General features: G+C 49.3%; 1 protein-coding gene across 5 annotated transcripts in view; it reads left to right on the top strand.

Annotated features, from left to right (window-relative positions):
- Positions 1-26,562, top strand: part of LOC134557314 (discoidin domain-containing receptor 2-like) — a 58,798-nt gene that overhangs the window by 1,413 nt on the left and 30,823 nt on the right. For 2 of the 5 annotated variants that reach the window (XM_063410220.1, XM_063410218.1), the window contains exon 2: positions 25,457-25,588. In XM_063410220.1, coding sequence (XP_063266290.1) covers positions 25,525-25,588 — 64 coding nt within the window. In that variant the 5' untranslated portion in view covers positions 25,457-25,524. Of the gene's footprint in view, positions 1-14,302; positions 14,458-15,218; positions 15,288-23,357; positions 23,491-25,456; positions 25,589-26,562 lie in introns of those variants that run through there. The other 3 variants (XM_063410221.1, XM_063410222.1, XM_063410219.1) reach the window with 3 other exon arrangements.

Genomic DNA, 26,562 nt, shown 5'->3' on the forward strand with positions numbered 1-26,562 from the left:
TGATGTCTGGGTAATGTGGGCTGTGCAAATCAAGACGAGCTCTCTGTGAATTAGCTGCTGGGCTGCTCGTGGCTTGCTCAGCCTGTGGGTTCTGGCCTCTGGTGTATAATTAGGAAAGTAATTGTATTTTAAGAAGCCTTAAATCTATTATCCAGGTGTGTGCTTGTCCCCTGGGCAGGTATCAGGTGGTGTGAGCTTTCTTTTGCTGTGAGCAAATGATCTCCATCCTTCTGATGGGCGCAGGCTGCAGTCTGAAATTTGCAGCATCTTAGAACCACTGGGTTTGAGTTGGAAAGAATCTTTGAAGCTCTTCTAGTCCAACCCTCCTGCAGAGAGCAGGAATATGTTCAACTATCCCAGGTTGCTCCAAGCCCCTTCCAACCTGGCCTTGGACACTTCCAGGGGTGGGGCAGCCACAGCTTCTCTGGGAACCTTGTGCCAGGGCCCAACCACACTCATTTCAAAAAAGCCTGCTTCCTCATATCTAATCTACATCTCTCCTCTTTTAGTTTGGAAGCTTTACCCCTTGTCCCACTTAAAGACTTTAAAACTTTCAAGAGTGAAGTGACAACTTCCCTGTGCTTTTCCTCCCCTGGAAATGGCCCAGGTCATCTCCTCCTCCCCCAGAGCTGTCTCCTTGCCTTTCCTAGGAGTTTTTGTCTTTCCAGTCAGTGTCCAGGAAGACTTTTATTTGTTGCATCTTTCCTGAATTTGCTTTATGTGCACACTGAGAAGTTCAGCCATGGAGAGCACAGGTCTGTGGTGAGGGACAGAGAGCCAAGAACAACTCCAACTGGCTGTAATTGAAAACTGTCAGCTTTGCAGCAAAGGAGGATGTTCAAAGCATGTGGCTTGGGGTAGCTCCTCGCATAACACTGAGTGGAGAATTGGATTTCTGTTCTAAAGAAAGTCAGAATGTCCAAATCCCGGGGAGTTCTGTTGGCTGGGGCCCAAAGGTGAGATGGCAGGAGGGCTCTGGATGGCTTTCCTTCAGAGGTGCTGCTTGGTGCTATCCTGCACCATCTGCTGTGGTTGCTGTTCTGGGGATGTCCTAAAGTGACTTAGAGTAGCTGAAACATCCAAGTCATGGTGTCTTGGAGAAGTCTGATTGTCTCAGGTTTCTTGCCCTTCCTTCCCTTCAAGGTTTCCCGAGAGGTTGGGCGCAGTTGGGGTCTGTGCCCTGGAGAAGCACAGAAGGTTTTTGGGCCACCAGCAGAAGGTTTTTGGGCAACAGGCCCACAGGAGAGCAGTGTGCCTGCCCAGGTGTTGGGTACATTGGGATACTCTTGGCTGGGCTGAGACAGCACCAGGCAGGTGAGGGCATGGGAGAAGCCTGGGCATCCAGGAGGAGATTGGAATTTGGGAGAGAGGCAGTTCTAACATGAAGCAAATGCTCACTGGAGCAGTAGACAGCACAGAATAGCTGATTCTGCCCAGCATGGGTGAATTCTGGGCAGTTCCTTGATGAGCTTGTGGGTGAAATTCACTGTTTCATTCCTCAGTGTGCTGCCATCCTCCTGGGCTGTGGTATCTGCTGGTGTTTGCCAGACATTGCCTAAACTGCTCTTAAACTGCAGCTGTTTTTGCAGGTTCCCAGTTACTGCACAGTTGTTCTTACTGTGTTTATTTTAGTGGTTATAAACTGATTTTTAAAAAGGACTTGGAACTTGAGCTGGAAAGTCTCCTTTTTCTTTTTCTTTCATGATTTGGTTGAGAAGCTGCACCAGAGGAGCCAGCAGCTGAGCCCTTCAGTATTACCCCTCTCCATTAATACTCTGAATTTTCTGAGCTGTGGTTTTCCAGGAGTTTGGGGGCAGTTGTCCTGTACCTTGGTTTTAGTAGTGGACATTGGTTTGGGGATGGGGTGAAGGAGGTGTCTGCTCTTAATCTGGTAAAATAAGGAATTTGGCTGGGGAGTAAAAAGCTTGAAGGAGACTTTTTTTTTTCCTCCTCATAACATTTTGTTTAGCTTGAATGTTTGCAGTCAGATCTTTGTGTTTCTTCGAGACACAGAAAGCATAAAGCTTTTTCAAGACAGTTATTTCAAGTTGCTGTGACCTTCACAGTGTCGTTCGGAGCTAGAAGGTGCCACCTTGACGAAAAAAGTTGCAGCATGACTGTGATCCTGCATTGTCCAGGGTCAAGCCCCTCACCCTGATTTGCGCAGTGGCTTCAGTAGCTATGGGCTGAGGTGTTTGGAATCCTTACATACAGAAACTTTTGTAAAGAAGTTACTTTACATATATAAAGTAGCTTCTGTAAGGATACAAAGTGAGGGAGAACCCAGTGTGATAAACTTTTTTCTCTGCTCTCAGGACAATAAATGTGTGTTGCCTGATCTTTGTTGCCTTCTGTTTCAGAAGAGTTAGTTCTGCAAATTGAACTGAAAGTAGGTGCTGGAAGTGGTGAACAGTCATTTCACTTGGAATAATCCAAGGGCTCAGTCCTCCAGATCCCCTTTGTTAGAGACAGGCTGGCTTTCCCCCCTCCTCCCTCCTGTGTTCTGAACATTAAACAGTGATTTCTATGCAAGAATTTTAAGCAAAGTCTTTCAAAGCACTTGAATGGCCAGCGAGGGGCAGCTGGGAAAGGGTTGCCTGGGAGATGCTGCTGGGAGCAGCTGAGGCAGGGTGTGACAGCATGGAAGGAAGTGAAGAAGGCAGGATGCTGCTCTGATCTTCCCTCCCTCCCTGCTGAGTGCAAGAGGGGTGGTCCTGCTGCTGGGAGCTCGGGGGATGCAAATGTGAGCACAGGGCTCAGCACTGCTCGTTCTGCTCACCACAGTGCCCTGGAGAGCCAGGCTGGGAGTGCAGCCTGGGAGTCAAACCCTGCACTGTGTCCTGCACTCTGCAGTGCTCTCTCCTCAGGGTTTTCACTGGAGAGTTAAAAAAGTGTTGCCTTCTGGGCATGTTGTAGCACAGGGAGGATGTAGGGCTCCTGCAGCATCTCCAGAAATTCAGGTAAAACTCTGTTACATCACTTTGAGCAATCTTAGGACAAAGCTGGCATTCCAGGGAGTTTTTTGCTTTTTCCTTACTCCTCTGCAGAGCTGCCACTGTACTTACTGGTTATTCCTGTCTTCTGGTGCATGTCTTGGGTCCCTGTGAGAATTGTGAGGAAATGCTGAAACACACATCCAGAAGTTCAGAAAATATTCTGGTTTAGACATAGAGATGATCACTGTTGCATGTTTAATGAATTGCTTTTCTGGATGCAGCTCAGCTTGCAGCTCTGAATTTGACCTTGCACTCTTTCAGTGCCTGCTTGAGATGAGTTTTGCTTGAAAATGTGAGTGTTTTCAGGCTATGGAGAACACAAATAGGATGCTGCAATTAGGTGTTGGCAATCTGTCCTGTCTGGAGTTGTGTGGGAGGAGAAATGGTTTCTTGGTTGTGTGACCCCAATGGGGAGAAGAGCAGCTGGGGTTTAACAAAATGGTTAAAATTATATAGGCCCCCAAATCCTCCAGAGACTTCTCTCCTTTCCTAGAAGCTTCCTTTAACAAGCTGATTTCTCAGGCTGATTGCTTGCAGATGAGATCATGCAGTGTGTTTTGCAGGGAAAGAATCTGAGCTTCGGCTGGTGAGCCAGAAAGTTTTAACACGCGAGTCACACGCCCGGTGTCCTCATGGCACACACAGAGCCCAGAGCCTGCCACAGGGTGAGCTCAGGGTGCCTCTGTGCTCCAGCAGGAGCCTTCTGAGCACGCAGGATACCCAGGGATGCTCTCGAGTGCTGGGGCTTGCTGCTTGGACAGCAACGGGACATGATGGCAAGGAAGTATTTCATCTTTCCTGAGCTCTGTTTCTCTCTTTAGTGTGTGTGGGGTTGGGATAAGCCCAAGCCAGGGAAGGCTCTCATCTGCCTTAATTCCACAGACGTTTTGCTGCTGGCTTCAGCAAAGGAATTTATGTAGGATTGATGGTGTTTTTTCTGTTAATGCATGAGAACATTCTGAACAGGGAAGACTTGGTGGTAATGTTCTGCTGCAGAGGATCCCAGCAAGCTCTGGTCTCACTCTCAGAAGGGATGCTGGTTGCCATTTCTCTTGATGGCAATTGGGTTACTCTTCCAAAATAACCACAGCCATTGTTTGAGAGTGTTGAAAATTAAGCAAAGCTGTTCTGAGGTGATGTTCCCAGTATGAGGAGCTTTTGTTGCCAGAGCTTTAAAGTACAACCTGTTCTCATGGGCAAGGTAGGAAGGCATCTTTCTGAAGCCAGAGCCTCTCTGTGCCTAAAATCCCTTCTTGCCAATCATGAAGGCATTAATTATGCAAAAATGGATTGGGGGTGGGTGGAGCTTTTATTGGCCGCTGAAATAGGAGCCAAAGAGCCACTTGATCCAAATCTCTCTTTAAAAAAAATTAGCAATGGAGTCAGACTGGGAGGAGAAAGTTTCAAATCCCAAACTTTAAGTCTATCAGCATTTTATGCAACTTGAAGACAGGAATGCATAAGGCAAGATGTGTTCAAACCTCTTACTTCTCCATAGCCATGTTCTGCCTGTAGTCTCCTCTTGATCACTCCTGTGAGCTGTCTTTTTGAAACAAATCATTGAAAGCAGAATTTACAGATCAGCACAGGCTTGGTGGTATTATTTTTCCCTGTCACCCAAGGATGTTTGTTCTGTGGGAGTTTATCAGAAACTTCTTCCAATGTTTAATTTCACACAGGTGGAAAGTCAAGCACATGAAGTTGGAAAACTCCTGTATGTAGGTTATCAAACTTCATTTGGCTTCTTTGAGAGTGTACTAATGCAAGTACTACATACACTAAATATCTGCTTTTTATGTGGTATTCTTTTATTCTTTAGGTAAAATAGTTGTGAACATAAGTTGCTTTGGTTCCATGCTCTTACTGGCTAATAATTCCCTCTTTTGATGGGAAGGACTGGTAGAACACTGGTTGCTCTGAGGGATGGCAGTGAGGTTGTATATTTTTTGTTGCAGCTCAACCATTTCACCCTTCACTCTGCTCCTGGGTGGGATCCTGCTGAGTCTGTCCACCCAGAGCCTGGCTCATGGTCATCCCAGACCTGGCAGGGGACACGTGTGAGGTGATGATCTGCACTCTGACATGTGCTGCCTAAACCTTGTTTTGTCCATGACGCTTCGAGTGTGGAGCTGTTAGAACTCCAGCCCACTCAGAGCTAATGCTTGCAGAATGCATGACCAAGGAATTAAACTGGGTGGAGTCATTCCAAAATTTGGATTTGGGGCCTGTCTTCTCCTAATGCGGCAGCTTTGGGTGTTTGCTTGGAAGTGCTCCCAGCATGGATGATGCTCTCCTGACCTGATCTGACTTTTCTTTCGTGGTGTTTGGGTGCTGTGCCCGAATCTGTCTGCAGAGCTCTGCAGTGCAGAGCTCGGATGCGTAATGAACCTGAAACAAGTCAGCTCCTGTCAGGAGATGGCACGGAGATGATGGGCTCCCGTGTGCCCTGGGGGAGGAGGAGGGACAGACAAACAGTTGTGTTTCTTCCCCAGGACTGTCCTGTGTCCTGAGGCTGCCAGCTGCAGTTTGGAGGCCAGAGGAATAGGGCGGGGTATTTTCTTCCAACCAGATGAATTTGTGCTGTGAAAATGAGGAGTTAGTTCAGTTTCTCTGGGAATAGCATTTAAGGTGTTAAAACGTCCCACCCATCAATAACAAAGAGCTGCTCAAGAACAAGCAAATACAGAGATGGAGCCTGCAGAGCACACTGCCATTGCAGCTCTTCTTTTTGCTTGAAGAATGAGAGCCTGGGCATGTTTTTGTTGCATTTGTCATTGGGTTGTGGTGTCCATCATTTGTGTTACCCTCCCATGGAGAGCTAAACTAGCCAAGCATTGGGTTTTGTTGTCCATCTTGATTACTGTTATGTTATTTCACTTGTGCTTGTTTGTTTCTGCCTGTCAAAAGGTAAAAAAAATAAATACTGTAGCAGAAATAGCTGGAGTATCAGTATTCTCCAATAGGAAGATGTCAGCCTATGATGAGTGCTTTTCACTGAGCTCAGCCTGTTTCTGCTGCCCCTGACAAGCTGTCATCTCTTCATGCTGGGTAATGTGATCTTCCAGGAATGTTTATCTTTCATTTCTGCATTTGTAGTGGAGCTGAGCTGGGGTGCTGGGAATGTCCCTCCAGTGCCCAGTTGTTGCTTGGGCTGAGGTGCTGCCCCTGTGCTGCTGAAGGGAAGGGATCAGACCAGCAGAGCTGCCATACAGAGCTCATTGCTTTTCCCTGAATGAGGGTCCCAATGCTGTGAACTCATCCTGTGAAATTTTGGTTTTTAAATGTATGTGTTTTGCCTTTCTCTGGATTGTGATGGATATTATTCTAATAACTTCACAAAGTGTCCTTTTTCCATGGGTTTGACGCCTTCCATCTGCAAACTTGGCTAGCAGCAGTCTTGTATTTCTTTTATGTTTTGGGACAACCTGGACAGGGCTTTACTCTGAGAAAATGGGCTCTGCTGGCCAGTGGCATGTGTGGATACCATGGGTGGACATCAGGAAGGAACAGCAATGATTGCAGTTCCTCTGGTGACCAACAATCCTCTTTCATCTCAGCAGCTGCTTCCCCATCACCCTCCACACAGCACCTCATGCAGACACTGCCATCTTCCCAAGGACTGAACCCACCAGTGATTAGTGTGGTTCAGTCTCTGCTACAGCATTCTTTGGCCTTCTCCCAGCACTGGAAGGACACCAAATAGCAGCAGCACTGTTGAGACCTCCCTAGAGTAAAGACTTAAAGTGGGAAATGAATTTTCTAGTTGCTTCTAATGTCTTGAGAACTATTGGCTGTCTGGCTTTTAACCTGTAGTCTTGGATTATTGCAGGCTATTGTATTTGAATGCATGGCTGAAGTTACATTGCCAAAAAAGAATCTCTTGTGGCGGGTGTTAATTTGAGCAAGGGCAGTGTGACGCAGTGTGCTGACCCTGTTTGAGACCCATGCAATACATCAAGGCTCAGATCCTGGCACTCCAGTATTCCTGGCAGTACAGAATTAGCCCTCATTGTGTCAGTGCTGAGGTCTCTGCTATCCAAGCTTTTAAAATTATCTAGAAGGATCTCTCCAGACCAACTCGATGCAAGCGTTTCTTGTTGGCAGTAATTACTCTGCCTCTTCTCATTTGCTGCCACACAAGGATGGGAAGCACTGGCTAAAAGGATATCTGGAGGTCTCTGGCCTGACCTCCTGCTTGAAGTGGAACTGTCTCCAGCATGTGAGTGATCAGCTCAGCCATGGCTTTGTCTGGCCAAGTCTTGAACCTGTTGGGGATGGAGCAGGGTATCACACCAGATCAGCTTTTGTTTGCTTTTGCTTGGAAATGATACCTAGTGAGCCACCTTGGAAAGTGGGTTAGGCATTTAGGTTGGAATGACCTCATCCTGCAGGTTTGAAAACATTTAAGTGAGCTGTGGGAAATGTCCCAGTAGGGTTAATGTAATCTGTAATGGATCCAAATCCTTCTGTCTTTTCTGTGCTAACACGGGAAACATGAGCAGACCCTCGTGCTGTTTCTGCAGGAAAAGGCAGGGATCCTGTTAGGTGGTTTTCCTGTGTCTGTGTGGGGGATTGCAGGTGGAACAGTGCCTGTAGGACATGTCCTGTTGCTGCAATGAGCTCATGGGTGTTTTCCCACTGGAATTATGTTTGTCAGGAGGCACAGGATGAGCACCCCAGAGCATCCTTCGCCCCAAGGCCGAGTGTGGTGATGCTGCCCAGACTGAAGCCACATATGCACAAGGCACACAGTTGCCTTTTATCCACCCTCCTGAGCCCCTTGCCATGGGAGGGAGAGGGTTTTCCCCAGAGTCTGCTGCATTTATTTCAGACAAACTCCCATGAGGTGAGTGTGTGCACATCTGAGTTACCCATCACGGTCCTGTGTGTTAAAGGGAGCAGAACAGCAATCTACATCTGAGGAGTTAACTTGGCTTCTGATGTGCCACGAGCTCCTGGGCACAGTGGGTGTCCAGGGAGGGCACGTGGTCAGGCCAGACCAGAGGCCTGCTGCTGTGTCTGGGCTGGGCTGGATTTCTTCAGACACAACTGTGGATTGCAACACCCCTCGTGCTTGCTCTGGCCAGGAAGCCTTGCTTGGAAGGGAAATGGCTGAGATGGAAAGAGCTGCTGAGGAGGTGGAAGCCTCCCTAGCCAAGGCCTCTTTGCTAGACTCAGCTCTGGATACCTGGACTGTGCATCCCCTCGTGCAACAGGAATTATGTGAATGCTTCATGGGCACTGAAAAGGAGAGCTCCTGTGGTGTGGTCCTGATGTTGGCACTGAAATCTGCTCTGGAGATTCGTGTTGTGCTCCTGTTAAAGTACAAACCATTCCCTGTGTAGGGTGAATCTGGTGTTGTGGAGTGAGCAGCAGTGTCCTTGGGTGGGTTACAAATTCTCACTTGCAGAGGGGCCCTTTGGTATCTTGCACATCTGAACTGCTCCTGCCTTTTGTTTCCATGCCAGAAAGGGCAGCCAAAAGGGCTGGGAGCATGGGCTTCTGCGTGGTTATTTGAAGATGAGGGTCCTTGCTGAGGAATCACAGAAATGTGGGGATCACTGTTGTCAGCTGCTCTCCATGTGCTCGCTCCGGTCCAAAGTGCAGAGGTCAGGTTTGGGGTTGTATGGCCAGAGGGTCCTGGAGCAGCAGCTGTAAAGGGCTTCAGGGGCGTCAGTGTCAGGCTGACGTTGGCTGACAGCTCTTTTGTTACCACCAGCTCTTCCATGCACCACTTATTTTTGCAGAGGTCTGTCTTTGTGTGCTGCAGGGGGAGGAGCTGTAGTGGCATTGCTGCCACAAGCTGAGCTCTGCCCATTCCATGGTTCAGTTGGGTTGGTTTTCCCTGCTGGGAAAATCACATGGCTCGTGCTGAATCTCTCCCTTCCCTCGTGCTGTTCCTCCTTGATGAAGCTTGCAGCCAGTGCTTACGGTTTGCTTTGGTCTTTCTGCTGTTGTTTTCCATAGGTCTGCAATAAAATCTCTGGTGAAGGATGCTGATTAGCTTTTCTCTGAGCTGGATGGGGAATCTCTACTCAGACATTGGTGTCCTCAGATCCCCACAGCTTGTAGTTTTGAGATGTGATATGCCAACATAGATTTATCTGGGGAACTTCTGGGAGAGAGGAAGAGATGTGGGGAAGCATCACTGTAAGAGAGACAGCAGGACTCTGTCCCCAGCAGTCCCAGGACCTGTGTAGCTCTGCCTGTCAGAACACCTTACACCATCTCCTTGCTCCAAACTCCTGACAGGGATGATGGGCAGAAAGAGCTGCCTGCTGCCATGGTGGGGAGGAACATGTGAAGGATAATGCTCAGGATGTTAGACAGTACCTAGTGCTTCAAGAAGAAAGGCCAGCTTTGAAAGAGGCCCTGTGCCTGCTGAATATACTGACCCAGAGATTAGGTGTCAAAACCCCAGAGCAGAGGTTTTCTGCCTTGTGGGAGCTGAGCCCTTCCTCGATGTGGCAGCGATCCTCATCTGCAGCCAGAGGGGTTTTGGCTCAACACGCAGACAAGAGAAGGGCTGGAGATGTCTTGCTTGGGCTGGTCCCAGTGTCCAGGGACAGGGAGGGATGTCTGTTTGCAGGGAATGGTTTTCTCTGCCCCCTTCTCGTGGTTGCGTCAGCGGCGATGGCCAGGGAGAGTGTTTACAAGTGTGTCCTTGCTGAGCCCTGCTGTGTGCCAGCAGCTCAGTCCTCGTGGATGACGTGTTCTCTGGGCCCTTGTCATCGCAGCAACTGAGGCTGGGCTGAGCTCCCTGCCCTGCTGCTGACCTGGGGTTACCCTCCTACCCTCACCTTTGAGGCAGCCCATGGTGGGGACCCTGCTGTTTGAACAGAGGGCAAATGGGAGGCTGCTCCTCTTTGGAGCTTTCCTGGCAATGTTTAAAGCTCTGACAGAGGTTTTTGGAGCTGGGGAAGAGTTGTTGTTCCTCCATTGCCATTCTGACTCTTGTGGTGGCAAGGGGGTGCTGAGGCTCTGCTCCCATGTCCCAGCAGGACAGGGCTTTGCCTGTGTGCCCAGGAACAGGGAGCCTGGCACAGCTGCAGAACTGTATCAGCTGGGGACATGGGGATGGATGTACCTGTGCCATGGCTGGGCCAGAGCTTGTCCTGGTGATCTGGGAAGTGCCTGAGAGGCAAAGAAGTTCTGCTCTGGTTTTCGTGCCCTCTTGAGGACTCTGATCATCTCCCTTCAGAGCAGGAAAAGCTTCCTTGGCACGAGATGGGGGGAATGTGGTGGATGGTTACTGCTCCCCTTGCAGCCCTTGTTTTGCATCCCTTGGGAAGGGTGTGTCCCACATCAGGTGTCTGTAATGTCACCACATGCTCTGTCTTGTCAGCTCTGAGCCTTCTGTTACCCTGCAGAGCAGCTCTAGTCAGCACCTGGTGTGTGGAGATGGTTTGTCAGTGTTTCTTGGAAGGTGCCACGTCTCAAACTTGCCCTCCTCATCATGCCAAACTCTACCCCACTTCCCTCTTTTCCTAGGTTTATGGCTGGAAGTGCATTTCTTTGCAGTGGAAGGATGACTCCAGCAGAGCTGGGCTGAGCAGATGTTTCATGGGGCAGTGGGAGTGAACACATTCACACTGGGTAAAGACAGGACAGGGCTGCAGGGTGTAAACAGAGCACTTTTACAGCAGCCTTCTGTGTTCTATCAAAAGTTCCTGGAAAGGTGAAGGCAGGAGCTGGCTTTCACCACCTCTCACTGAAAGAATAAAAAGCTTTAACATTGTGCAGGTCCAGCCTCCATAGTGGGATGTCCTGTGTTCCTCAGCTGTGTCTGTGTTTAGCCCAAGGCCAGTCAGGTGATGTCCTGGTTCTGTGTGACAGGAGATGTTGGTGCTCATGGGATCTCCAGGTCCTGCTGGAGCCTTCCTGGGATAAAGCAGGCAGAGGTCCTGCCACGGCTGGGCTGGGTGGGAGCAAAGAGTGTAAGGCCCATGGAGCAGAGCCCGTGGGGTGGGACAGGAGGTTTTGTGGACCTCCTGTGCTGCTGCAGAAGGAGAGACCTGGCAGAAGAAGCTCTTGGGTGCTGTTTCATGATGTTCCTTATTCCTGCTTGGATGTGTGTTCCCGTATCATTGTTGGTAACTGGGGAAGTTGTGTGGTGCAGGTGTCCTGACCATTCCACAGGGATTTTGTCACTTTTCCTCTGTAGAAGCCTTGTGCTGGATACAGAGGATGGATCTTCTCAGGTGTTCAAGGCCATCACTCTGTCTTGAGCTGTTTGTGTAGTTGCCTTCACCCCAGGGTTAACATTTTCACAGGTGTCCACTCATTTATTTCTCCCAGTGCCACCTGACTGGGGGTGGCTTGGGGTCAGCAAAAGGCAACTTCCCCATCCCAGTGTGATCAGCTCACCAGTTCATCACCCACAAATTCCTAATTCCTGCTCTGCTGTTCAGCATAGCGGATTATTTTTAAGCACTGGGAGGAAAAAAAAAATTGGAAACCCTTTCAAATCATTATTTTGTGTTTTGTGAGTTCACCTCTTATCTCTTGGAATGCATTTGGAATACTTCTGGGATTCACATGATTGTATAGATGCCTTAAACCAAACGATTTTGGCCTGCATTGGGATAAACAAGCTTTTGTGTCTAAATTTGTATGTGGAGTTCAGCATGTGCTAATGGGTCTTCATCTGTTAAATGGACGGATCTTTTCCAAGGCCAAACAGAATCTGTTGGAGAAACAATCACGTTGCCAGAGCCAATCTCTGGCCCGAGCCTGCTCCTTTCTGCTCCCTCGTGAGGAACCAGCTTGTGCTGAGGAAAGCTGTCCTGTGCACAACCAAAACAGGGTCTGTTGATGTTATTCCTGGTCCTTTGAGAAGATGACTTTGTGGTCACATGTGCTGCTATGAGGTCATTAGGAAGTCTCTCAAATACCCAATTTGAGAAGCAATGATGCTATTGCAGAAGTATGCTCCCTCTGCGATGTGAGATGCAAAACTCTCCCAAGTACTTGAGTTTGCAATAGCTCTGAGTGGGATCTGTTATTGTGCATATTTGGGCTCATTCCAGTAAAAAAAAAAAAAAGGACTGTTTTCTGCTTTGTTTTATCCCTCGATTGATTAGAGGATGTGTACTGTGGGATCAAGTTACATCTCAGAGGGCATCCAGCAGAGAGCCTTTTTCTGTGCTGAACTGCTCAAGTGAGTTTGACTGCAAGGTCAGCAGTTTTCCAGCAGTGTTTTGTGCCTCCACAGCAATGTCCTTCCCCAGGGAAAGGAGCTCCTCAGAGCTGTTTGTGAGTTGAGCCAGTGCTCTTCCCAACACCACAGGGAAGTCAGGAGCTTTTTCAAGACCCTTGATGTTTTTTGTGTGATATGCATCTGCTTTGGTGCTTTTATTGATGCCACTCCTGACTCCCTGTTCCTGGATGTCCAGCATTTCCTGCTGCCACAATCTGCCCTGTATCTTGCAAAGGGAATTGTTTGGTCCCAGTTTACCCCAGGGGCCTGTATCCAGCTTGATTCCCATGTACCATTATGCTCTCAGGGCAGGCATCCTTGTTTTGGGAGGAGAGTGCCTTGGCAGGGCATTATCAGAATGAGTAACACCCCTTTGGAGCAGGCAGAAAGGGGCCTGATGTCTTCCCATGTCCACCCTACTGCTGGTCATGTCCCAGCCATCTACAATCCCATCCCTCTGTGCTGATTAACTCCCTGATGCATGGAAAAATTACCATGGAGGGAAAAAGAAAATAGTTTTCTGTTCTCAAACCAGAGGTGAATTATGTGGCTGGAATGGGGCAGGCAGGAAAATGGGAGCAAGGTGGCATCTGACTGCATCTTGCAGCTCACAGCTGTATTTTCTAGTTGGGATTTAGTATGGGCACAGTGTACTTCATGTCTGCTTCCTTTTTTCCTTTGGGATACCCCAAATACCTGCTGCTTCTGTCGAGGCTTTGCTGGGATTCCTGCTGGAAGCTGGTGTAGCCTGTGGGGTTCTGCAGGATGGGCTGAATGGCTGCTGTCCCCTCTTCATCCTCCTGCTGTGGAGTCCCTGTGAGTCCTGTACAATGCTGGCATCACTTCCCACCCTGGCTCTGCTGTCCCAGCCCTGCTCTGCTGGCCCTGGGAGCAGTCCTGCCCCTGCCAGGTGTGTGAGTGAGGTATTGCAGCCCTCCCCTTGTTGAGCAGCTCCCTTGCAGGAGGCAAGCTGGCACCTGCATTTCCCAGCAGGCAGGGTCAGCACATTCCTTCTGCTCTCCAGTCTCCCTGTGCTGCTGTGGCTCCTGCTGGGGTTGTATCCCTGTGCCCTCAGAGGTTCCCTCAAGCCCCAGTGCCCTCCTCATCCACATGAGCGTGGCCCCATCCTGCTGTGCCCTCCAGGGCTCTCCAGCAGAGCCCACGTGGGCAGGGATGGCAGTGGGTGCTGGGGGTGGAAGGGCTTTGCAGGGCTGTGCAGCCCAAGAGCAGTTTGGATGCCCCTGTGGTGTGTTTGGGTGGTCTCACAGTGTCACAACTGTGACCAGCTCAGTGTGTCCTGCTTGTCCTGTCACCACGGAGCCACCTGCTCCTGACATTCCCACTGTCACCCTTGGTAATTACCTCCCCTGAAATGCCACAGCCTGGTTGGAGTTCTTTATTTTCCCTCAGTTTCTGTATTTTTGGAGAAAAGGCTCTGAATGTGGTGTGCTGTTCTCAGCCAGCTGCCTTGGTGCCCCGTGCCGTGGGGCCCTGCCCTGAGGGCAGCAGTGGGTGAGCTGCTGGGATGAACACGGAGCCCTGCTGCCACAGCTGGGCTCACCCTCTTCCAGGAAAGACTTGGGAAGCACAAGTCTGAATGGCTGAGAAGTGCCCAGGGTTATAATGATTCTGTTGGCCGCACTTGCTAATAAATGACTGGTTCTGTGGCTTTTTACCTTTCCTCACGGCTGGCACAGGCTGGGGAGGGAGGAAGGTGAGGATGGTGCTCCTGCCGGGATCCTCCGGCGGGCGCAGGCCGCTGTGGGGAGCAGAAGGTGCAGGCTGGCTCTGCGGTGCCTGGCCTGCCCCTGGGACTACACGGGCCCTGCTTCCTGAGCAGGAGAGCTGCTTTATGTTGTGGTTTTACTAAATGAATTCAAAGCTTGGCCTTCCTCCAGGCGAAGTCTGGGCCAGGTGCCAGCGGAGCAGCCCCCAGGGAGAGCACTGGAGCAAGGAGGGGCCAACAGCAGGGAAGAGCAGAGGAATCCAAGAAGGCAGATTTGCCTAGAAAACAGCTCTGTTTCCATCTGCTGGGTCAGGAGTTGCTATAGGAACTGGGATGATAGAGGCAGGGCCATCTCCTGGGCTTGTCTGTGTGTGCGGAGGGAGGGAGGAGGGAGGAGTTACTCAAGTTTGAACATATCATGTGTGTGCTGGTGGAAAGTTGCAAGGAATGTCGAAACTACAGCCTGGCTCAACCTGTGGAGCTCCAGAGAGACACAGCAGTTGTTCCCTGTGCTCAGCAGGCCCTGGCAGAGGCAGGTAGGGTCCTTCCAGCTGAACCTGGCTCTCAGCTTGGTCAGCTCAGTCCCTTCTCCCCCTCCTGGTTCTGTCTTTGGATGAAGCCTTTGGAGGCTTGCTGGCAGTGGTGCAGGGGGTTTGGGGAGGTGGCAGTGCTGGGAGCTGAAGGCTTTTCTGCCTGGGCTGGTGGGGATAGGGTGGCTCTTTGCACTGTGCTTTCCCTCCCACAGCTCTGGGAGGGTTCCCAGATCGTGGTATTCCCTCAGGGATGTGTGCCTGGCGCCTCTGGGATGTGCAGGGTGTTGTGTGGGCACAGTTGTGATGCTGGCTGGGGATTCTGGGCCGAAGTGGCTTTGGGGGCTCTCGGGGAGCGTGTGCAGTGTCTGAGCTCTGAGCAATGTGCCAGGGCTGAGGCTGGGCCAGATGTGCAAAAACCGGAGCTGGCAGCAAGTTCTTGTGGACAGTGGGAAAGGGAGGGAATGCTCCTGTCCCCTGAGCCCCAGCAGCTCCTGCCCCACATGGGCTCTGTGGGTGAGCACTGCTGTGTTCACTCACCTCTTCTCCCCAGGAGAGGCAGACCCTGTCCCCTCCTGAGGCACCTCCTTCAATTTTGGTCACTGTTAAACTTTCTCAGGCTCCCATTTACCCTGAAACATGGGAGTATGAATATGCAGGAAGGTGCTCCTGAGAATCTTCATTGTTAGGGTTAACCATGGGGCTCTCCTGTAGCAGCCCCTCCAGATAAAATCTTACTGATTTCCTCAGTAAACCCATTTTTTCAGGTGCTGAGAACTTTCCAAAATAGCTGTGTTTCCACCAAGAGCGTTCCAGGGTCGCTCACTGCTCCACAGGTATTTCTTTAATAGGTTTGGCTGAAATTTCATCTGCTCTTTTTGTGTCACAGAGGGTAATCTCTTTAAAAAAAAAAGAGGAAAAAAAGGTGGGTAGTGTTGTTTCTCTTTTTGAGAAGCTGCACAATAAGCTGCTGAAAACTGAAATGTGATCTCCATCCATAGAGACAGAGCTTGCCAAACTGGCTGGGATCACAGCCCACCTACTCAGGCACCCATCTTATCACAGGCACAGGAAAGTGCAGCCAGCTGTGGAATAACCTGCCTGTGCAGGAGCTGACTTTCTGGTCATTAGTTACTGGTTTGCTTATGCCTGGCTAGAGGAAAATTTATCTCCAGTGTGCTCTCTTTTACTCTGTTAATGGAATCACAGATGTTCTTATTATGGAGATCTACTTCCAATATTTTATTGAATTACTCCCACATTGCTCTGTGGCAATATGTCCCAGAGGCTCAATGCACATAGTATGCTGTGGAATTTCATTTCCTCTGTTTTAATTTGTTGTTCTTTAATTTCAGTTCATTTTCAATATGGAAAAGAGGTAAATGGGGTCCTTTTTTTTTTGGTTTAGGCATCATTGTTTTACATGTTTTTTTCCATTCTCATCTCTCCTGTTTCTCTTGCCTTTGCCTCAAACAATACTGTGATTTTCCTACTGCTACCTGCCTTATGTGTAATTGCTAAATCTTATTACATCTCTGTGGGCTTCTGTTTTTTGTTGTCTCCAGAAAATTTAATCAAAATTGGTCATTCTGCCTTGCCCAAGTTGTAAAATACTGCTTGAGCTTTTTTCTGTGTTCTTGGCTTTTCTTTTGTTTATAAGCAGAACATTTGCTTTGATTGCTTGAAATACATTTGGTAAGCAAAGATCTTTTCTGAGCTGTCTTTAGTCATGGTAGGTATTTTGCTGGAATGTTTAATTAATGGCAACTTCACCTCTGTACATGGGAAGTTAAATTTTATCTTGCAGAGCTGTACTAGTAAATAGTAAAACCCAGTGGAACATGGTTGGACCTGCCTGGAAATCCTTGCTGGGGTCTCCAGGCTCGGTGCTGTTTTTCAGGTGATGTGTGAGTGTTGCCACTCACTGCTCCCATCTCTGCCAGGCACTTCATAAATTAAACTTTTAAACCACTTTGGGTCATAAACAAAGTTTGCTCAAGCCAAATGCAACAGCTGTGTGTACCCAGACTTGGCTGCCTTGGCTGGAGGTTGTGCTCAGCCTCTGGAGGAATGGTGCCCACTGAGGTCACAGCCTGTATTGTCCCCTCTGGCTCCTGGGGTGCTGTGGGAGGGCTGGAGCACTTCCCACTCACTGCATTTTGGTGTTTGGAGTTACTGCAATCTGTGGAATGCAGTGAAGGACGATCAGTTATGCTTCTTTCTGATATTGGAAAAGCTTCTTCCAGTCTGGTATCTTCCTGTGGCTGTAGGGCATGGCTCTTCGTTTTTATTAATATTTTTTTGGTGCCACTGGAGCAGAGCCCATAGTGCTCCTCAAGCAAAGGGCAGGGGCTCTTTGCCAGCTACAGGTGCTCTGAGTTTTATTTTTACAAATATAAGAGAAATTGCAAAACTCATAAAATGTAGCTTTTACTAATATCAGGATTTGTGGTGGTTTGAGGGAGACTTAGATGAGCAGCTCAATTAGATGTTCCCAAATCCTGTTTCTGGTTTGGTTTTCACTGAACTGTCTCTTGAAGTTTGGCTTCCACCCTTGCAAAAATCAGCAGTTCCCAGGTACTATGTGCAGCTCCATGCAAAGGTTTTCTTCTCTTCTCGTTTTGCAAAGAACTTGCCCCAGTAATCATGTTTTAGCTTTTAAATAGGCTCAACTATGAGCAATTTGCAAAACAAAGGCTGTAGATAAGAACCTATGACTGTAAAGTCGGTATTTTTGAAGGTAGGCAGTTGATAAGGAAAGTTAAAGATAACTGAAAAAGCACAGCAAATATATCATGGGGCAGCGAGAACTATTTTAATATCTGTAAAACAAAATAAATTTCATCAGTGGTGCTTATATTGTGGGGAAATGTTAAACCCAACTGATTGCTGATAACAATGCAGGGAAGTAAAACATTTCTTTCCCATTTTTTGTGGAGAAGCTGGATGATACTCTCTCAGAATACCTTGGTTGCACTGGTAACCAGGGAGGGTGTTAAACCCAAGATAACATTTCAAAGACTTTTGGAACTTGAGCAACACTGGAACCTGTTTGTTTAAAACAAATTGGCAAAGCAGCTTTCTGAATCCTGGCTGCCAAATTGTAATAAATCTGGGAAGACCAAAGGAGTTCTAGAAGTTTGGGAAAACAAATATTGTAGCAGTGTTTTAAAATGGAGAAGGGAGCAGGTAACCAGCAGGCAGTGGAGACCAACCTCTGTCACATTAAAGAAGGAGCATGCTCTCAGCGATCCCTGTGCTCTGATGGAAAGCAGATCACATCCAAAAAAAACCCCTCAAATTGTGGGTTTAATGAGATTCCAGCACTAGTTGCCAAAAGTAGCTGCATTGACATCATGTACCTAGATTCTGAGGGATGCAACCCTGCCATCGACCGAAGGCTGCTGCTCCCAGGAGGCAGAAGAGGCTTTGCTTTGGGAGCTGGGCAGGAACTGATCCTTGCCATGTCCTTCGTGCTTTCCTGCATGCCTCAGCACTTCTGGTGGGCTCTGAGCTGAGAAACCCCCACCTGAGCCGCTGTGGTGGGCTCTGAGCCTTACCCCAGTCCCTGCCCTGTGCCAGGGTAGCAGAGTCCCGGTGTCCCTGCTCCTGCTCAGCACCGTGGTGAACAGGCTGATTTAGAAAGTGCCACCCGATACCCCTCCAAAATAGATCTCCAGTGGGCATGTGATCCCTGCTCTCTCTAGGCAGAGGGCTGAGAGCTGTGCTCCTGCCACACTCTGACATCACTGTGGGACAGACCCAGTTATTCCCTAGATTCCCTCTGAACAAGCCAGTGGGAGTCATGGCAAAATCTGACTGGAGCTGTCTCACTGCCTGGAGGGAGCCTCTATATCACCAGGGATAAACTGGGGAGAAAATATTGAGTAAATTAATCTGAATGTTGGCTTCCCTGAGCACACTGATGGAGTCAGGGTGGTTTAGCTGGGACCAGAGGAGGCTCTGGAATAGCCAAGAGCAGATTATCAAGAAGGTGCATAGCAGGAGGATTGACAGTGATTGATCTGTTTTCCTTCTTCAGACAGCTGAGCAGTGGGAGAGGTTGTCCAGAGAGGTGGGGGGAGACTCCATCCTCAGGGGTTTTTAAGGCACAGCTGGACAAAGCCCCAAAGCCCTGCTCTGAAATTGGTGCTAACCCTGCTTGGAGTAGGAGGTGGGATTAGATGCTCCTCTGGGGATCTCCTCCAGCCCAAATAATTCTGCGACTCAGCAACCTGATCTCCTTCTGAGTGCAAGTTTGAGCACAGTTAAGTAAAAGGTTATAGTGGAGCCCCCTGAGAACAGGGAGGGAGGAAGGTGGTTTAGATTGAGTGCTCTTAATACCCCATCTGTCATCTCTGTGGTTAACATGTCGTGGGGATGGTTGCTATGTGAGACTTTGCAGTGGAGGATTGTAGGTCTTGAGAGAGCTATTGCTGACTTTTAGTTGATATGTTTTAAGGATTGTTTAAAAAAAATGAAAAAAGCTGGAGAGAGATGCCAGTGTTTAGGAACAGTGAAAATGTCAGTGTGTTGAGTGCTCTTTGGGCCTGTCAGGGTGGGAAGGAAGCTCTGGAAAGGGACAGTGAAGGACACTGCTGCTTGGGCAGGGAGAAGGGAGGTACTTGGAACTGCTGGTTTGTGCACAATCTTGTTTTCCTGCCACTTCTGTCCTACAGAAAGTCCTGTCCTAGAGTTGGGAGCTGGAGTCTCTGCAGCTGAGGGGATGTGTATTTTGGAGGGTGTGCTGGAGGCTTCCCTGCCCCTGCTGCGGGATGGGGGTTCCTGGGGACTGGCCATATCCTGAGCAGGGCCCTGGCAGGTCTGGCTGGGTGGTGGGAAGTGCTTCCAGGTTCCTTGGTTGAGATGAGCATAGAGTTCCCATGCCCTGGGTTGGTGGGGAAGCTTTGGTTTTGGTTTATCTGAGCTAAAACCCACCATTGTGGTGCAGTGAATTTGCATTTCCATATCTTTGGCTTTGTCTCTATAATGGTTTCTAATTTTGGCCTTGTTACTTGGATGGATTAAATTACACTTAATGCATGTTCATTTATCCCCCAGTCTGGTTTTGTGACAGAAGTGCTCTGGGCAGTTTCACAAACTGAGGACACCCCACTCCTGTAGGACTGGCTGAGTGGCAGTGGGAAAAATCTGGAGGATTTATTGGTCTTGTGCAGAAACACCAGCTTCTCTCTGGGCCGTAGGTGAGGCACTGCCTCACGTTTGAGTCCATGGGCTGAAGCTCCTCCCAGTGTTCAATGCTGTGGTGTGGGTGACTGCAATGCTGTTTTTCTCCTAAAATCTAGCAGCAATGAGGTGTCACTTTCTTCATAACCTCATTAAGATGTTTGGCTACAACATGGAAAACAAGGCTCAAACCCTCCTCAGCCTTAGGGCAGGCCTATCCCCCACCTCTCAAGAAGTACACTCAGGCCTTGATGTTCCCATTCTTCTGCCACTGCCTCAGACTCAGCTTTGTGGTGTCCCTGTCCTCAACCCAAGTGCCACTCCTGAATGTTGTCCTTTTAGTCCCACACTCATGTCTCTTGTGACAGGTCTCCTAATGCCACCTCAGTTATGCTGGAGCCTATTCCTGTCTCAGTTTCCCTGCTCATTCTCACATGTATCTTGATTAACCCAACCCTTTCACCTAAAATCTGTTTGCTTTTATCTGTCCAGCCTTGTTGCTGCTCTGGACACCACTTAATGGTATCACTATTTCTGACCAATGTCCCCCACTGTGCTCCTAACATTGCAATGGGTTTTTCCTCTTTCTGACCGTCTCTGTTGGTGCCTAAATCCCAAATCTCCTGTTGCACTTCATGCCAGGATCCTGCTGGCCCTGCCCAGCTCCCCTGTTCCTCTGACACAATGATTTTTGGTGTCACTGTCGGCACTTGGTTTGTCCAGGTGTCATCCACGTTTCATGTAGAGACCTCTCCATTACTGCCTGGTTGATTGAACCCAGGGAGAGAGATACCACACTGAGTTCACCCAAGGGGAAATTTGTTTCTTTATTTTCACAGGGCTCCTGCACAGACAGCCTGGCTTGGTCCATCCCTCACCCTCCAGCAGTTCTGCTGGAGTGGGTGGCCATGTTCTCTGGTCAGGAGCCATGCTCTGTTTTTTTCAGTCTTGTGCCAGTATTTGAATTGTAAACTAAGAAGAACATTTTAAAAAGTGATCAGAATTCTTTCTGCTGAGCATTTTCATTACCAAGTTCTGTTTGGTCCAAGCCAGAGCTGCGTATGCTCTAGGGAGAGACAGCTGGGGTCTCTCAGATTAACTCTGAGGCAAAGAGAAATGCTCTGCCATTGTTTTGGAGCCAAAAAAGTGGAAATCACACTTCCCAGCCTGTTATTTCTTCAAGCATCAGATATTGCCTCAATTATTATCTTTGCTTCTGAATTCCTTTTGGAGTGCTAGGAGATGCCATCCAGTTCTCCTGATTGTTCCTGGGCCTCCTCCGAGGATGCTTTGATTCAGGATGGCTCCTCCTGTTGTACACAGAGCTCTGTGTGTGATACACTCTGTGTCTTGCCCACAACTGTGGAGTTTCTTGGCGTGGCTCTGGGCATCTGGAATGGGATTCCTGCAGCAAACCCTCAGGTCCCACTCCAGGGTAATGATCTGCAAAGAAACCAGTTAAAACAAATGCCTGATTCAGTTGGGATCTAGAGAGGCTTGCAAACATGCCAGACCTCCGTAATGGATCTCTGGAGGGAGAACAGTACCTGGAGGAGCTCCAAGTCCCACCTTCTTCATGCACATCACTGAAGAATAGCTCCCTCCTGTGCTCGCTGAGCCTGTGCCGGGGACAGTGCTGGGTCACAGCCAGCTGCTTCTCTGTGGAGGCACGGAGTGGCTTTTCAGGCATGGTATCTGCTGGTTTTATTGGGGAAAAGTGCCCTCTTTTGCATTTCTTGGTGAGTTTTTCAACAAGTAGATTTTTTTTCCCCACTCTCCCAATGATTGTAACAGGATTTTATTCTCCTGCAGCCAGCTGTTAGCAATTAGGAACTTGATCCAGTCGGGCCTGGGAACAGAGTTTAACACTTTCTTGCCTCTCAGAGGATGTTGCTAATCCTGTTTTTGCTGGTTTTGGGCTTGTGCTGTAGTTTTGGCACTTGGTGTGTATGTGTGGGCAGGGTGGGAAGATAGGCATGAGTACAGCAAAGGACTCTAATGCAGCTGGAAGAAAAGTATTGAGCCATTTACACAGAAAAAGTCCTTAGTAAGATGATTCCCAAGCAGTTTGTACAGAGGGTTGTATTTAGTAGTAATTCCAGTGTGTCCCAACTCTGGGAAGTGTGCAGTTTGGGAATCCAACCTACTCCTGGATGAGATTAAGACTCAGCACCAATCAACATCAGTAGTTCTTCATTTCTGCAGCTAGAGCTCCTGAGTGGGGCTGAACCTCCTTCAAAATGTTTCACCCTCTGAAGGTGTGAAAACACTCTTGCTGACCTTGCTGAGAGCAGCAGCTGCTGTGGAGCACCAAAAGCTGAGAAATGGCATTGTTTGCCCCCTCTGTGCGTCACCCCTCCCTGCACTCACTGACAGGCACTTCAGTGATCCAGGAATGAGAACCAAATGTGGTGGGAGAAACAAACCCAGCAGGGCCTGAAGCAGCTGCTGAGGTCCCTGTGCAGGGCTGAGCTGCTGGAAATAGTTCACCACTGCCACACACAAAGGTGAGAATTCATGTTACCAAACTGGAGTGACAGGACTAGTCCAGACCAGCCTTTTTGTCTGTCAACAATGGAGACACATCCAGACTGGATTCATCCTGCTTGTCTTGGATACTCCTTAGGCAAGGGCCCAATTCAAAGCCAGCTTTTTGTAGGCACAGAGCTGCTGACAGGTGAGCTCTAGATCAGCTCTGGAGAGTTCCTTTCCTCTCCTGGAGGCCAGACTGGCCTCTGTTGGCCACGTCTTCCAATTCTGGCTTGCAGTTCCCCAAGCCACGCTGTTTTTGTGGACCTGCAGAGGTCCTTGTGCCCCTCAAGCCCTGAGAAGCCCCTGGGTCTCAGGGTGGCACCTACACCGGTCTGTGCCCCCAGTTTGTACCTTTTCTCCAGTGCTGCTTGCTGGCTCAGTGGCAGGAGCTGAAATAGTGCTTGGGCATTTCTGCGTGACTTCCCTTGTCCCCACACCTCATTCCTCCTTTTCTCCTGATATTTTACTTTCCTGTCATCACATTCAGGTGGTTAAATGATGTGACTGGCTCTGTGACAGCACAAAAGGTGTCATTCAGAACATGGCCTGATATTAGCATAAAACAAGTGGGCATTTATGTTGTGCTTGTTCAGATGAGACAGTGGTGCTGTTTGTGGTGCATTTATTCTGTTGCTATGACACTGGTGGTGGTTGTCATTTTGAGAGGATAGGGGGCACACCACAACTACTCTTGTCAAAGGAAATTCCTTATGTTAAGTCTCAAAGTGAGGCCCTCACCAGTGCCTGCAGCCCATCCCAGCTGGGCTGTGAGTGCTGTGCTGCTGGCAGAGGATGGATGATCCCCTGCTCTTGATCTTTCTTTGCTGAGCTTTTGGACCCAATGGGAAATGGAGGCATCGGAACACTTACTGGTGTCTGGGGCTGCTCTCATTTTTTTCTTGTTTTAACAGTGGGGCTTGGGCCCTGAACCTAACCACAACCCCTATTTCAGTGCTTTCCAGCCATCCTTATTCCTGGATAAGTTAGAGAGAAATCCCTGTGTGTTTTGGTGGAGCCAGCCTGAGTGCTGAAGCTCACCCAGTTTGTCAGGCTCTGGAGGGAAGATGAGGGTGTGCAGTCTGTGTGTGTGTGTCATTGGCCATTTGAGGGCTCTTTGTTGGGAGTTTTTAAACACACAGCACAGAAGTCACCTGGGACACATCTCCAAGCTGCTATTCTCCTTCCAGGGCCTTCTCCACAAGCTGCAGCTCTGCTCAGTGGCTGATCCAGCTTGGGCACCCACGGAAGGATCTACCCTGGACTTCACCCATATGGTGCAGCTGATCTGGGTCATGGTCACAGCACCACCACACCAGACAGGTCTCTGCTGAGTTCCCATCACCTCCTCCAGGTTTTCAAGTTAAAGCCTTGATGTTGACAACAGGTCCCTTTCTCAGGTCCTGTGGCAGGACTGTCTCTCCCAGAGCTGAACTCTCTGCAGTTCCCTTTGTAGGTCCGGCTTTGGGAGCTCCCAGGACACCTTAGTAAATCACCTGCATAAATGAACACCCACCAAGTCTGTCTTCAAACTCTGCCCCAAAACTTCTTTCCAAAGTCTCCCTCCAGCTGAGCACACAAATTCTCTTCTCTGTGGTAGTTGCAGTTTGCCCTGGGATGGTGGGAATCGATGTGTTTTCAGCAGTCATCACCTCCTTCCATTGCAGGGGGGAAGGATGACCTTGGATGCACAAACAGCTCCAGAGTGCTTGGTCAAAACCTCTTCTGTGGTCGCCAGACCCTCCTGCTGAGATCTGGGCTTGTGCTTTGCTTTTGCAGGCTCACCACAGGGGATGCCACAGGATCACAGCCCCTTCCCAGCCCTGGCCAGGGTGCTTGTGTAGGGAGCCAGGAGGTGGCTGAAGCAGGAGGGACCTGGTGATTTTAAGCTGTTTTTTGGTTGCCTGGCTGGGCACAGCAAGGCACAGCCATCCAGCATTAGCTCCCCCTCCTGCCTGCGTGTTTGGCTCCCTTCCCAAGAAGGCCCATAGTTGTTTTTCAGGCTCAGAGCCATCTTTTCTGATGGAATCCAGCAGGGACAATGGCCAGTAGCATATCCTTAGGAAAGAGAATAAAAACAGGGCAAGCTCCAGTGATTCTAACCCCGATTTAGCTTCTGGGCATCCAGCAATCTGCAGCTGGGAGATTTCCCAAGCCAAAAGTTTTACCTTTGGATTTAAGGAGCCGTGGTGTATCTGTTGTGAATATATCCAGTCCCTTGGGTATCCATGGCAGCTCAGGGCTATGACTTGTACAGTTTAATTATATTGGGGGGAAGAAAAGAGCCTTTTGTTACCAATCTCTGAGCTAGTGGCATTTGATGCTCCTTCATGCATGCATGCACTGGCACAGTGATGGCCCCTTTTATAGCCTCTCCCCCTTCACTAACAAATCCCAACATTCAGTGTTGCCTTTTTACTAAAACTCTGAGGATTCTTGAGCAAACACCTTCTGGTCCTGGCAACTTTACATTTGTTGATTTGTTCTGTTTTCTTTTCTCCTGGCATTCCATTATGGGACAGAGCCTCTAACCTGCCTTCTGTAAAATTATCCTCCAGGATGGGAGCCTCCCAAGGCCCTTTGTAGTGAATGTGGACACAAAGAATTCACATAACTGCTGATCTGACCTCCTGTTCCTTTAGGTGTTATCATGGCTTTCCACTGAAATTGCCAGTATTTAGGCCTTTGCTATTTTCCTAATTTCCAAACAGGAAATGAAGTGTGCTCACCCGTGTGAGTGCACATGCACTTTTGGCAGCAGTGTGGACGTGCAGGGACAGATTATTTTCACCCTGTTCTGGATCTTTAAGATAAAGTTGTGTGGCAAGTTCTAACGTGCCCACTGGGCTGCTTGGTGCCAAGGTTTGGGTGGATAAAGCTTTCCTGAGAAGCCTGGTTGGACTCTCCATGTTCATTTGTAGCTGCAGTTTCACTGCTTGTTAATTTAGTAAGGAAAGTGAAGTATGGATGAGGGAGAGATTACTTTGTGCTGGACCTGTTTCAAGCAGTTCAGAGGGTGCATCCATCCACCCAGGAGTCATGGCAGCAGAGGGCCTGAAAGATGGACAGCACTGCCAGCTTTAGGGGTGGTGCAGACACTCCAGTGATCATTGGTTCTTCACCGAGCCTCTGATCTGGTGATGAGCAGAGCAGGGCTGAGGTCAAAGACTCTCTTGAAGGCAGGGAAGATTGCCCAGCCTGTCACGAGGCAGTGACACACAGCAGCCCTGCAGCACAGAGAAGTCCTGGCTCTGGAGGACTCATCCTCTCTCTTTGCTTTGTCTTTCAGAGATGTAGATGGCAGCTGCTGCCTTTGAAGGACTCGTCTGACCCTGTGCAGCACCTCCAGTTGCTACCATGATCTTCTGCATGCTGCTGCTGGCCTCCCTGCCTGAGCCCTCTGGCACCGAAGTCAACCCTGGTAGGGAGCTGCCAGGCTGGGAGAGGAACTCATCTCCCACCTTTTGTGTGCTCCTTCTCACCTTTCTTTGCCTCTCATGGGGAATGAGTGTAAAGAAAGGTTGCACGTAGAGATAATCAGTGACATAGTTCCCGAATGTCCTCTGGACTGAGATATTCCTCGACAGCTGTGCTGGGGTGGGACACTCTCCTGCCAGTCCCAGGAAGGTCCAGGCACATGAACATCTTCCTTTTTCTGCCCACTCAGGCCTGTCTTGAGCTCTGAATATCCCTCCATCTCTTTAACTGTGTGGCCTGCAGGACAAGCCTCACTGTAGACCGGCTCAGACGTTCTGTGCTTGCTGTGGAAAACAAATTACCAGTGAGCAAAGCATCAGGCACAGCTCTCCAGCCAGCAAGGGGCATTCTGGAGAGAGAAGTGTGAAAGGACAGACAGAAAACCTCACCTGGCACAAAGACAGGGTGGGGATGGGGATATGAGCCTGTGAGTCCCTGTGGAGGGACTCTTATCCTACAGCATTTGGCAGGATATGGTCATGATGGAAATGAGTAAGATAATGGTCTGCAATGTGTTGCAAAAAATTCCTGTAATGAGGTGTTTTGAGCGGGAGACAGTCTGTGAAATAAATGAGTTTAATCCTTTTCCAGCTTGGCTGAAGGTGTGGTGAGGCAGCAGTGCTACCCTGAGGGCCTGTGCTGGCTCTGCTGGGGCTGGCTCTGTTTGTTTGGAGCCCTTTGTGGCTGGCTCTGATCCTGCTCTGGCCTCTGGATATTTGCAGAGGTTTGAGGTTGTGCTGCAGCCAGCCAGAAGTGAAGTGAGGGAGCTCAGCAGCATTCCTGTGCTCCCAGTTACACAGCACTGCCTGCACTGTGCACCCCACCACACACCCAGCGTGGAGCTGGGGCTGCCATCTGCTCCTGATGGTTAAACCTCATGGAAGAGGAGGGATGGCAGCTGCAGGGTCAGCCCCATGC

This window comes from Prinia subflava, chromosome 12 (genome assembly GCF_021018805.1).
Source record: "Prinia subflava isolate CZ2003 ecotype Zambia chromosome 12, Cam_Psub_1.2, whole genome shotgun sequence".
Lineage (NCBI taxonomy): Eukaryota > Metazoa > Chordata > Aves > Passeriformes > Cisticolidae > Prinia > Prinia subflava.